The following is a 13,504-nucleotide window of genomic DNA, read 5'->3' on the forward strand; positions in this document are numbered from 1 at the left end:
GGGCTGCTATTCGCAGCTCAGAGTTTCCTGAACGCAACATACTTCTAGCTGCTCTGCCATTGGCTATTCGCGAGCATCATCCTGGTATCTCATTGGCTAAGAAGGACCTCTACCGTATGTGTCGATGTGTAAAGATAGATAGAAAGGTGTTGATGCAGCATCCATGTCATTCGCCCAGGAGGCGTTCCGATAGTTTTACGTAAATGTGAATCACCCAGAAAAAGTGTTCACCAATCGGGCAATCGCTCACTAAGCCGACAAAAGCGAACGTCCAGGTAAAAAGCACTTTTGACAGAGAAGATGAACTAAAGAGGTCAAAAAACGATGAGGACGCAGTTAATTAAAAATTAATTTAAATGACCATTTTTTTCCTTTATTTTTTACATTATGCACAACTCTCATTTATTGGGCAATAATCTATTTGTAACATATTTGTTAGATATTTTGATGCATTTTTATGCTTCAGAAAACACTCGTCTGAATTTGGAACGGATTAGGGCATTTACAAGGAAAACGCGTCTCTACTTAGAAAATTTTCAAGATTAATTTCTTCCAGAACCAATTAATCGCGCAAGTAGAGGTAGCACTGTATAGGCAAAAATGCAAATAGCGAATATGCACGGAAACGCTACTCTAATCCATTTTTCCCTTTGGTTTTTCCACTTTCCTGTTTGTGTGGAGTCTGTCGCGGCGCCAGGATGACACGCCGCCCTCTTTTGTTGGTGCAGGAATGTGGGACATCCTGACGGGCTAGCTTTTCATTGACAGTACACAGCTGAGAGTTTCCCCCGCAGGGCTTTTTGTGTGCGCGCGTGTGAGTGTGTGTGTACTCTTGTTGTTGTTTTTTTTTTAAATCCACATTATCAGCTAGCCACGGCGGGCCGCCGGTTCGACGCAAGCCAGAGAGTCCTCAAGCGAAACCCAATCTGGCCCGCCGCGCTCTCGCTTTGTCTACGGCAGGTTACGAGACCGGGCGCAGGATATGAGCGACACAAACATCCAATTCCGGCTAGACAACATTTAGACGCACAATGAACTGAAAGCGCAATCACGAGGAAACCAAAGCTATTGTGTCATTAGCCCTTCAGCAACCTGTCGACCTGTTCATAAAGTTTGTAAGCGACATGCTGCATCCGGCTGGTAGAACATGTGTGACAGGTCTCGGGTCTCCGGTCCCCTTTTGTTGTTAAATTGACGGTGAACTCACAGCAGATATGAACAAACGCCGGCAAAATGCTCCCAAGTCTCCCCGACCGCAACGACCCAGAAACATGAAGGACTAATTGGTTACCGGCGCATCAAAAGCGGCCACGTCGGTGGCCGACCGGGAGAGCCGCTTCTACGGTTGCATTGAGAGCTTTTAGGTCACGTCTCTCCCCGAGGGCGAAGGAGAGAAGCAAAGTGGAAATCAAGGAAGCAGAGAATTCTCCCAAGGGTGGGAAGCACCTCGTATATCGCTTGCTGGCTGCTCAGGAAGTCTGTTTGAAAAACGGGCGATTCCCCAGTCACTTGATTAGGGACTCATTTCAACCTGGCTTGTGCGTCAGGCGGGTGAACCGTGACTCCACCAAGACGGAAAACTAAGAACAACTACTGTCCGGTCTCAGGTGTTTTGAATGCTCCAAACAAAGTCAAGAACCAGTGGAAACAAGTTCAAACCGGTCAATAAAAACATTCAGAACAATAATCAATAACTAATTCATCCTTTCGCGAGGGTAATTAAGTTGAGATTGGATAAAAACATAAAGACACAAAAGATGTCACAATCCAACTCAAGAATGGGGCGGGGGACTCAGTGGCTGTAATTTGAAGAATATAACCGACAAAGTTCTGCTCTTTTTGTCATCTCACAACAGATGCCTGAACCACACGCACGCACGCACACACACACGGTGTGCAATAAAAACACACAAGCCGGACGGCTCAAGAATGGGTTGGGATGGGGTCTCGACAGAAATTCAATTACGTGGACAGCAGCCCCCCTCACCCCCCGACCTCCTCCCTGAAACTTCTTTTGAGACAACCCAGCCCCCCTTTAAGGTTTCCCAGGCAAGAACCCCCCCCCCCCCCCACACACACACACACACTTCCAATGACTCACCCGACCCAAAATCCACCAACCTACAATGAGGCTGGGGTATCTTTCTTTCTCACTGTCCTCTACCAATATAAGTTATTAATTAAAGTTCATAGAGTCCCCCCCCCCCACCACCACATCACGGTTCACCGTTCGCATTGCGACTTAGCCACTGGGCGGCAATGTATTCCAGTAATATAGATTATTTGCATCGACGTGACAGTAACAACCTTCAAACAACTGCTACTTTAACACAGAAGGAGAAGCACATAACACTCGCAGGCATATATTGTAACTGATCTTTGACAATGACTTTTTTTGGGGGGGGGGGGGGGGGCGGAGTTTAGTTTAGTTGCCTTCTCAGTGGCAAAAAATAAAAAATAAATAAAAATCGGTGACACGGCTGGAGGTGCAAATACAGCCGATCCACACAAAGCAATTCACACTTCATGCGATGTACAGCACTGTGAGCCATACAGCAGCTTAGGGGCGAAGGGGGGGGGGGGGGGGGGGGGGGGGGTATATAATACTGATGTTACGTAAAGACAGCTAAACGGTGTTAAAAATATGCGTGTGCATGTGCGTGCGTGTCTATGGGGATTAAGGTTTCCCTGATGCAAGCTTGCATGCTTTTTTTTTTTTTTCCCCTATTTGTTGCTACCTTCAGCGACAATTCCCATTTCAGGATGCCGATTTAATCTCCCCCAATCAAGATTTGGTGGTGGGGTTAATCAAAGTAGCCTCCCGCCAACCACCACCATAATCCTTTAAAAGCAATTTTGATCAGCATATGGCGCCGCCATCGTCGCACACATGCGAGCTACGCATGAAGAGGTTGTGGGGTTTTTTTTTTTTTTTAAATCGCGGGAGAGTATCATAATACAGACCTTGAAGAAACATTTTATGGTCTCGTAATTTAAAATTGGGAATGAGCGAGTATCGAAATCAGGGATGGGTATTGGGTACTCATGGAGGATCACAATCAAATCAAAACTTAATTATCCCAAAGCGGAGGTGTTAGTGGTTTACTAATGTTGCTTTTATTAGTGCAACATGTCCCCAATTCGCACTTTCAAAACTCGTGCAACATAAAAAGTTATTGCTCATCATATCTGAGACCCCCAAGTGGACTTGTGGATCCTCATGGGGACCCCCAGTTGAGACTCACTATATTAACGGCGCTTCAAGCCTTGCAAACATGAACATTAACAAGTGGGAAGTCATTCCAAAGAGAGGGACCAGTAACGGAAAAAGCTCGATTTCCCTCTGGGCCTCCACTTAATTCTCGGTGGCTCTAATAATGTCTGGTCCGCAAACCTGAACCAGCAGGCGGGCACATTGGGGCGGAGGAGCTCTGAGAGGTAAGGTGGGGCGATGCCATTTAATGATTTGAAAACAATTAATTGGATCTCATGCCAGAGTGGGAGTTATGTGCTCTCTCTTACCGGCACCAGTCAACTTTTGTTTAGGTGTCCACTCTTTTTTTTTTTTTTTTCCTAAAATATCGCGCAGAATAATAATAATCTAGTGTTAAGGACCACAAGGCAACAGCCCCTGAAGACCCCAGTTTGAGAAGGGCTGTTTACTAAATAGACATCAACAAAGTTGTGTGTTCACACCTAAAAATAAAATAAAATAAACGAGAATAGGCTCCAGCACACCAGCGACGCTAATAAGTGGTATGGAAAATGGCAGAAACCAACTAGCAGACCCCAAGCACCCAATTGGAGAACTATGGATTTATAAGCACTTTTAGCCTGGCAAACATGTACATGAAAACATTTGTGTATTTATCCACTCACCATTGAGTCCATTGGGGATGCTCCTGTGATGGTGCGGCACCGACATGTCGTCCATGGACCTCCGCATGGGTTGGCCCAACTTGGAGGCCTCCGGGACAGTCTTGTTCACGTGGTTGTGCTGGTGGTTATGGTTGTGATTGTGGTGGTGGTGGTGGTGGTCCGGACTCCCGGCGCTTCCAGCGCTGGAGGTGCTGCTCCCGTCCCCAACGTCCCGGATGATGCCGGTGCCCCCGTTGAGGTTGCTTAGGCTGGACTGACTGTCTATGGAGCTCCTAGAGCCCGCACCGTTCCTCTCCTCATCCAGCATGAGGATGATCTCCTTGAGCTCGGTGTTCTCCCGCAGAACCGTCTCCTGGTTGGCCTCCAGCTCTTTGAGTTTCAGCATGTAGGCGCCGACCTCCTTCCACATGGCGCTGGCCGTGAAGCGACCGAAGCGCTGCCATTCCCGGGACAGCTTCTTGCCCTTCTGCCGGTCATCGTCTAGGAAGCAGCAGAGTTCGCGGAGCTCCTGGTTGTCGTCCTGGAGCTTCTGGTTGACCTCCTTCAGGCTGCGGATCTCGTGGAGGTGGACCTGGAGCCGCCGGTTGATGTCCTTCATCAGGTTGCCGTGCTCGATCATCAGGTTCATCTTCTCGCCGTCGACGCGGCGCAGCAGGCGGAGGAGTTCCTCCTTACCTCCGCGAAGGAGCTCGTCGTCGGTCAACTGGCCCAGGTCGTCGCCCGCCGTCTCAGACTGGTTCTTGGCCATGTCTCGATGTGTCTGGAAAATTACTTCGAAGGAGGGGAGAACGTTCAACCAAGCCTCAATTGAGGGATGGTGTTAAAACACATCGTAGAGGTAGCAAAATGTCCAAAGTAATGAGAAAAGACGGGAAACGGTGAAATCACGCACACATTCCGTCGCTGACACTCATCGAGTGGTTACGACCCGAGCGGTGTCATCGAGCCCACGCCGGGCATCACCCTTGAACCAAAGCGAAACGAAACGCGGAGCGCAACAAGCGAGACACCGGAACGAGAGGTGAAGAGCCAGGTTGGTTTTGCTCGAATATTACAGCCGAATAGCCGGAAACAAGAGTCCTACTTTGCGTTCGCGCCGCTGAATGCCCTCCTGCAACCGGGCTGGTAAGCCTCTTTAGCGGGATTGAAGCCTCATAGGAGCGGTTGGAATTAGCGGTGGTGATTGTAGGCCCCCCTCCTTCCTCCGTCCTCGCCCAAACATTGGACTTTGAACGCGGCCAATCAAGACCAGAGGGGAGGGAGGGAGGTTGGACAGGGGGCGGGAGCTGAGGCGCAGGTAGACAGGGAGCGAGGCCGAGTGTCGCGAGATTTGAAGTACATCGCGGTCACAACGTTGCCTTCTTGTGCGTCTTGTTCCGTGGCTGTGAGACGTCAACACGTCAGCCATGTTGGATGTGGTGGGTAAATATTAAAACAACGTGGGCAAATTGATTTTTTGAAGCGACAACCAACGAAATGCACAAAGTTAATGGCTCAAATTCACTTGTACACAACCATGCAAATTATTTATTAAGGCGGGAGGGGACGCGGGTAGAAAAGTTAAGTGATCTCGTGAGATTTTATCTCTGACAGGGGCTGTCAGAGCAATTTATGTGGTGGTTCGCGGTGTCTCTTAAACGGTATCCACAAGACTGGATTAAACGAATATGCAACTTTAAAACAATTTTGCCACATAATAAAAGACACTTGAAACATGAATTACAAGCAAACATTTTAAATGTCAGTTAGTGCTCATTATTCAGGGAACCCACATCACACAGTTTCCAGAGACACAGATACAATGTTTAATATTAATTTTGGAATGCATTTCGGGCTCACCTATATTGTTGTAGGAGAGTCTACTAGTGGTAAATGAACAGGTTCAATGTCAGGCTTCCGCAGAGCTTGCTGATGATCTGATCATTTGAATCAGGTGTCTTGCAACAGGGAGACTTGGAAAACATGCAGGACAGCGGCCCTGCAGGACCGGATTTTGACACCTGTGTAGTAGACCAAGCTAAACGCTACTCTATTTTTTTTTAAATACTGAACGCCGCCGATTGGACACTCTAAATTGTCCCTGTGTGCCCTGCGATTGGCTGGCGACCGATTCAGGGTGTCCCCTGCCTACTGCCCGAAAACGGCTGGGATAGGCTCCAGCATACCCCCCCCCCCACCCTAGTGAGGATGAAGCGGTTCGGGAAAATGAATGAATGAATGAATGAACGCCACCTCTTGAAGTGTAGTGCAGTATATGTCCACAAGAGGACAGCAAAGGATTTTTAAGAGTTGACTTCACCGTGACGACGCTCTATTGCTTGATTATGAATAAGTTTATGTATTCCATAACAGGGGTCTGTATGTAATACAATAATTTAAAATGGATTTATGATGCAGTTTTCACTTTACAAAAGTATAAGATTAAATTCGTTCAGATGACGCTTGTGATAGTTCAATTAAACACACACACACACACACACACACACACACACACACATTTGATCCATTGTAGGACATTTTTGGGAGGCAGAAAGTCCAAACCAACCATCATTTAGGGTTTCATAAAATGGCTTGTGTTGCCAAATAACACACTGTCAGACTGCAGCATGAGAGAGAATATGGAGAGCAGATCAGGATAAGGGAAACTGTTTAGGATATATAAATAAGAATAAAGTGGTATTCAGTTTTACAAAAAAATATATTTTTTTCACTGCAATTGTACTGCCTTTATATTCAGAATAAAAAATCGACTTGATTTTGGTAATAAAATCAGAATTGATCTGAACAAATTCGCAGAATAACATTCTGATTGTGCAGAGAAAAAAAAATCTATTTTTAAGAGAACTGTTGACTTCTTCAGCCAAGCATCTTCCCATCTTGGACCATGTGAGCAGTTTGTTCTTCTATTCTAGAGTTCGGCGAGTGTTGGGATGATGGCAGCACCTTACATTCGTTGTTCGTTCGTTCAGAGTTGAGTCTGGCAGTAAACTTTGCTGTCGTCCATGGCGATGGCTTCTTTGTCATCTCCGCCGTCCTCGGCTTTCGTGGGATTCTTGTACTCGTGATACTCTACCACCGGGTAGGTGACCATGGTCAGCAGTAGCACGGCCAGCAGGATGTACAGTTTGTACTCCAGACACAGGAAGGTGCTGTACGCGAACGCAATCACGAAGCCCAAAGACTCCCACATGCGGTAGTTGGCGAAGGCGGCCTCCTTCTCGGCGGGAAACAAGATGCCGTACAAAGCTGCCACAACAACAATGACAAAAACAAATAAATAAAATACAAAGTACAGTCATACCTCCGTTTTCGACCATAATCCGTTCCAGAAGGCTGTTTGAAAAGCGATTTGTTCGAAATCCGAAACTATTTTATTAGCCCATGATTAGGGACTATGCAGAAATAACAACAAAAAAAACCTGTCAGATTTGCGTAAATCACAACACATCACAATGAACGCTTCACTGCCTCGTGGAAGGAAGCCTAGTGGAGTCAAGTGGCGTATTCGGGTTTGCTCAGTTTGGTCGAAAACCGGTTTTCGGTAGTAATCTGAAGCGTAAAAATCTCGAATTTTCTGGTCGAAATCCGATTTGGTTGATAACAGAGACGTTCGAAAACCGAGGTTTGACTGTATTTGTTGAATTGATATCACAACGACGACAACAAATACTACAAATATAATAAATACAGTCAACCCACCTCCATTGAGAATTCCAGTTTCACAACGCAGCTATTTTTCCAGCTATTTTTTTTTTTTTAATCGTTTCGCAACTCATTTTTCGGGGTAACTCAATGGAGGGGGGTTTACTGTATCTAAAACAATATTTTTGTTGTGTCTCCTGACCGTTCGTCTGCGTCTGCCAGATGGCGTCGGCCATTCCCCACAAAGCGGGAAACACAAAGAACACGCCCAACTGGTCAGGATGAGGCCTCCAGTACAACAGTGCGATAATGCACGAGAAGTTCGCCAAGGCCGCTAAAAACACAAAAATAAACGGCACAAACGTCAAATGTTGTTGCCGAATTGTGAATATAAACTAACAAGTAAGAGAGAGGCGGCGGGTGGGGGACTTTGTACCTAGTAAGAATAGCGCCCCTCTGCCAGTGTAGCGTGCCAATCGCCCAAAGAGGAAGGAGCAAAGGGAATTGGATGCCCCGAAACACATCATCACGAAGCCCACGTAGTGAATACCCAGCGCGCACGTCACGTAGTTCTGAAAACAACACAACACTCACTTCACTCTCACTCGTTGGCAGCAAAGTCCAAACATAAGTAGACTTTTGAGGTATCTGTACTTTGAACTTTCTTTTTCTCACTTTGTCAAAATGAGTTTTATTTTTTCCAACGTCAGAGGATAACAATGCGACTAAAAAAAAAAAAAAAAGTCCTGGCACAAACTGAAAATCCCAGAGCGATTGATGCCCCGCCCCCAAAAGGTTTTGCCTTTACTTGCCACAAGGTGCCGTCAAAGCTTTAGTTTGGTTGAAACGAAGCTCCTCAACTCACTTCAACGTAGTTGATCGGCACCGAGATGCAACAAGATAGCGGCAGAACGGTAAACGCTTACAATGTGAAACTCCACTGACGTGAAATGATCATCCGAAGACTTTTTAAAAAAAAAATCTATGACGTACACCTCACCTTGGTGTACTCTCCAGACAGGAAGCTCTGCTCAAAGCCGCTGTACATGGTGAGCGGGATGAGGGTGAGCAACCTCCAGTCCTTCAGAAGACGGAAGGTGGCCAGGAAGGTGTGGCAGAAGGGCTCGCGGTTGCCACGGAAACGGCTGGTCCGCTCGTGGTCGATGTTGTCCAGGAACACGCCCACGATCAGCATGGCCAGCAAACCAACGCCTGTCCAGGAAGTAGAACAAACACGCTAGTCGCCCGTCTTAACATTTGACGTATCTTTTACGAGCATGTTGACCGCTAAAGTGGTCTTCGGGACAGAATCAGATTTTCTTCCTGAAAGCTGTGACGATGTTTCTACTTTCTTCCGATTCAGAATTGTACGATTTTTCCGAATGGGGGAGCGGGGGGGGACGACGTCCACTGCTTTTTTCAACACAACAAAGATATTGTTGAAAGTATTTTTGTTGTTAAAAAAAGAGAAAAACATCTTTATTTTTCTGATCGGATAAGAAACATGACGTTGTTTGTTCTTGTTGAAGAACCGGAAAACACATCTGGAAAAACTCTAATCGATTCCGAATGCTACGGTTTGAAATGTCGATAAATGTGGGGGGGGGGGGTATTTTTGCTTTCTATCAAAAAAAAAAACAAAAAAAAAACCCAACAACAAAGAACTTTTCCGTCCGCATACGCGTCGTTCGTAATCATCTTATTAGCTACGTAGCTACGTACGACACGTGGTCCAAAATCGTTGATATTACCAATGTAGCATCCGACCAGGGTCCACACCAGTTCCTGTGCCGGCCTGCTTGTGGTGCTGTTGGAGGTGATCGTCAGGCCGCAGTCTCCGGCCCCGCACGTCTGCAGCTGCTGGTCGGAAATGACCGCTGGCAACACATGACGTCACGTGGCATGTTAGCGACATCAACATGGTGGAATTTGTTGTCATTTTTCCAGTTTGATTCAATGTGTTTCTTTGATTTTACTAATGCGTTTACATATTTCTTTTCAATTCTTATTTTTTAATTCACTTTTACACAAGTTCTATATTTTTATGGAAGAACTGTTTCAATTTGACTTGTTTTCATATAGATTATTTGGATGGTTTGCATTCTTGCAAAATTGAGTCTTATTTACTTCCCAAAATTTACATTCTTAATGTTTTGGGTGTATCCATGAATATTTTGTTGTACTTTTTTTTTTTTTTTTGCTTTACTTAATGGTTTTTATGTTGTTGATAATTTAGCCATTCTTCCTTAATATTTTGTATGTATTTAATTTTTACAATTTTTGTTTTTGAATAATTATACATACTGTATATTTCTTGCATTTCAACTTTCTTCAAATGTATCTTTTATTTGACATTTTTGCTTCCTATTTTTTACATTTTATTGACTAGTTTTACATTTCCTTTGAAAAATATTGCCACTTCACATGTTTGTGTTTTTTCCCCCCCATTTTATATTTGTCCAATTAGTACTTTATATGTATTTGCATTTTCTTCATCAATACATTTTAACTGAATTTTGGTCACATTTTTTTTCATCATAATTGGGATTTAAGTCCCACGGGGACGACAAGTTAGTTCGTTTGCATCAATGTGCTCCGAGTAGGCGCAGTTTAGGCGATTGTTACTTATGTTGGTGTCCTGTCCAAAGATGAGCGAGGACATGAGGTTGCCCCACACGGCGGACGACTGAAAGATGAAGAAGAAGATGCCAAAATACTGGTTGATGACATCCGGAGCCTTCTTGGACTCCTTGGCCGCCTGCGTGTTGCCGGAGATGGTCAGGTATGTGCATTTAGCCGACCACAGAGGGGAGCCTCCCAAACCCAGAATCACAGAGGTTGGAATGAGCGTGTACCTGAGAAATGGACATGTCGAACTGAGGAAAAGAGTCCTTCCTAGAGAATGTTCTATTTGGGATAAAACCAGCGGAGAACATGAACAACCATAATTACTGCGTACATTAAGGTTCTTACCATCCCGGGTAGAGGTTCCCGAAGGAGTAGGAGACGTAGCAGGCCATGCCGGCCACGATGGTCCACTTGCAGCCCAGGTTTTTGATCATGAGGGGAGGCAGGAACATGGACGAGAGAATGATGGACGCGTAGATGACACTCAGAGACGCCACTCCCATGCCCTCCTCTGCATTTAGGCTGCTCTGAAAAGGGAAGCACCATACATAAACGTGTGTGTGTGTGTGTGTGTGTGCGTGCGTGTGTGTGTGTTTTAAAAATCAAATGTGCCCCTTGACCACAAACGTTACCCCACCCTTGATTTGGGAGTAGACTTTCAAGGGAAATTGTTGGAAACATTTGGCGGGCAGTACGTCTGACTCAACCAAATCATTAGTTTAGTCATGACTCGTAAAAGTTGACAGGATTATGTAATGGTAACAAAGTAATACAATAAAAATACCAAGGTGATTCAAAGTAAAAGAATGATTAAATAGCATATTTTTTTTGGTCCATTAATCAATTTTCAACTGGTTATCCGTGGTTTGGTCGCGGGGGCAACGGCTTTAGCAGAGAAGCCCAGTCCCCAGTTACTTCTTCCAGATCATTTTGCACCCGACCCCTTTGGCCCCTCCCATAGGTGGTCTTCACCACATGGGTGTAGGAGTGTGTGTGTGGGGGGGTGACCCGCATCCGGACAAGGGAAACCAAGGTCCATATTTTTTTTTTTTCCTCATAAGGGGTCTTTTGAGGCGTGCTTACAGTCAGGTAAGCAGCAGACACCTCATGCATAATTTGATCAACATTTTCATATTGATCGTTACTGCGAAAATACAGCCAGATAAAAACGAAGCACAAAAGAAACATCGATCATTTGTTTTCTCGTCCCGTGGCTTGAAGACCATTATTTTAAATCATTGAAATTAAAATAATAGGAAACCGAGTCATATGTGCTTAAGTACTACGCTTGAAAAAAAAAAATCTGATTGAAGTGAAAGAGATCAAAACTAAATTTACCGCATAGTAAAAATAGTCATTAAAAAAAAATCAAGATTTAATGAGAGAAAAACGGTGAATAATTGGAGATGATCTATTTTGCTTTTGTCCATTTAGGCAAAACACTTTAAAAAAAAACAGGTTCATACAATTCCCCGAACTCACTCATCGTTTTGAATTTTAAAGAATATGAATGTGAACAGGTCCACAAAAAAAAAAAAAAAAATCAGAACAAGTTTGTATTGAACCTGCAGGCTTTGGAGTCCGCCGTACGCTGTGAAGAGAGACAGAAAACCCAGCGACACCACCAGCACGTTCTTGAAGTTGCGGCTAATCATGGCTGCTCTTGCGATGCCCGAACCAGAGAAAAAACAAATAGAAAAAAAACAAATTGTCAATCTGAATAATGATAATAATAACAACTGACAAACATAAGACTGATTTGCTTGTGGCGGTGACGCCTTGGAGAAACTTGACCGCTGCGCTCAATGGACGAACCTCTCAGATAAATACTCTTTTATGAGCAAGACCAAAGTACACTCATGTGCACACCCGCACGCGCACAAACACACACAAACACACAAACACACACACACACACACACACACCCATACTTATCTTTGGGCCTCATATCAATATTTTACAGTATGATCCATTAAAAAGTTTGTGATGAAGACAAGCTTTACACTTTTGTGTTATGTCATACACCCACACCCACACACACACACACACACACACACACACACACACACACAAAGCCGGCTCCTTCCTCATATCTATATTAGACAATACGATACATCACAAAGTTTGTGATGACTGTTTTATCATTACCGGTATCAGGAATTCACTCTTCTCATGGTGGATGACACTCACACACATATATTGGGTGTGGTGGGAAATCACTCCCAAGAGAGTTTTCACATCATCTGCATTTGTTCATCCGCCATGTTGGCGATCCGGGGTACTCCAGTTTCCCCCGACATTCCAAAAACATGCCTGAGTATAAGCGGATTAGAAAATTGATATATATATATATATATATATATATATACACACATACATACAGAGAGAGAGAGAGAGAGACTGAAATTCCTTTACTCGGGGAAAAAAATTAAATAAAAACGTAGGCATGACATTTTCTACAACTATATTGCATTGACGATCGATTCCTTACAACAGAAGTTTCCTGGACCCGGAAGCCATAAGGAAGACGGCAGTTGCGCAAACTCAAGCGGTTCTCGCTCGATACTACGGAATAACTGTTTCCGCTGCGTTATTTTCTAGCATCTGATCCAAAACGGCGACATGTAATTGATTCTTTAATGGCATGAGTTTGACTATAATTGCAAAAACATTTCATGTTATTCATTTACATTTAAGTCGCGGTCTGGTGGGCGAGTGGTGGAACTCACCGTACAGAGGTGTCGGGTTCGATTCCGCCTCCCTGTGTGGAGTTGGCATGTTCGTCTCCCCGTGCCTGCGTGGGTTTTCTCCGGGCAATCCGGTTTCCTACCACATTCAAAAAACATGCATGGCAGGTTAATGGAACACTCGCAAGGTCCGAGTGTGAGCGCGGACGGTTGCTCGTCTTTGTGTGCCCCGTGGTTGGCCGGTAACCGGTTCAGGGTGTCCCCCGCCTCCTGCCCGTAGACAACTGGGATCGGCTCCAGCACCCCCCACCCCACCCCCTCACCACCCTTGTAAGGATCAAGCGGATCAGAAAGTAGATGGATGGGTGGATACATTTGCGTCCTGTGGAAGAGAGAGTGAAATGCATCAGATTAAGCAAAGCGGGATACAAAGTAAAAAACATTCAAGAGACACTTGGGCGTCGGCTAGAGATAAATCTACGAGACTTTGAAAAACAAGAAATCGATTCTTGCTTTGTACGATTCTGGCAATTTACCCGCTCACAGAAAATTGTTTGTGGCTCGACGGACGAAGTACAGTGGAGTAAATGAACGTGTCCTGGAATGGTTGAACTACTGTCATGCGAAAAATCTAACTGGACCGCTAATTCGAGTGAAGGCTCGCACCA

General features: G+C 45.0%; 2 protein-coding genes across 3 annotated transcripts in view; both read right to left on the reverse strand.

Annotated features, from left to right (window-relative positions):
* LOC147185768 (coiled-coil domain-containing protein 85C-B-like) overlaps positions 1 to 5,086 on the reverse strand; it is a 43,262-nt gene extending 38,176 nt beyond the window's left edge. For both annotated transcript variants that reach the window (XM_086104338.1, XM_086104337.1), the window contains exon 1: positions 3,880 to 5,086. In XM_086104338.1, the coding sequence (XP_085960464.1) occupies positions 3,880 to 4,627 (748 nt within the window). In that variant the 5' untranslated portion in view covers positions 4,628 to 5,086. The remainder of the gene's footprint in view (positions 1 to 3,879) is intronic.
* Positions 5,087 to 6,087: 1,001 nt separating this feature from the next.
* LOC147185769 (N-acetylglucosamine transporter UNC93A-like) lies at positions 6,088 to 13,073 on the reverse strand. The gene is made up of 9 exons (XM_086104342.1): positions 12,879 to 13,073; positions 11,715 to 11,806; positions 10,495 to 10,676; positions 10,147 to 10,376; positions 9,273 to 9,398; positions 8,522 to 8,733; positions 7,958 to 8,093; positions 7,724 to 7,855; positions 6,088 to 7,125 (listed from the first exon to the last, which is right to left on the reverse strand). Exons 1-9 carry the CDS (start codon positions 12,925 to 12,927, stop codon positions 6,845 to 6,847), a joined length of 1,440 nt encoding a protein of 479 aa, XP_085960468.1. The 5' UTR covers positions 12,928 to 13,073; the 3' UTR covers positions 6,088 to 6,844.
* Between the last annotated feature and the right edge of the window lie 431 nt (positions 13,074 to 13,504).

The sequence above is a fragment of the Hippocampus guttulatus genome, chromosome 23 (assembly GCF_054856545.1).
Source record: "Hippocampus guttulatus isolate MCC_2025c chromosome 23, RoL_Hgut_1.0, whole genome shotgun sequence".
In the NCBI taxonomy this organism is placed as follows: domain Eukaryota; kingdom Metazoa; phylum Chordata; class Actinopteri; order Syngnathiformes; family Syngnathidae; genus Hippocampus; species Hippocampus guttulatus.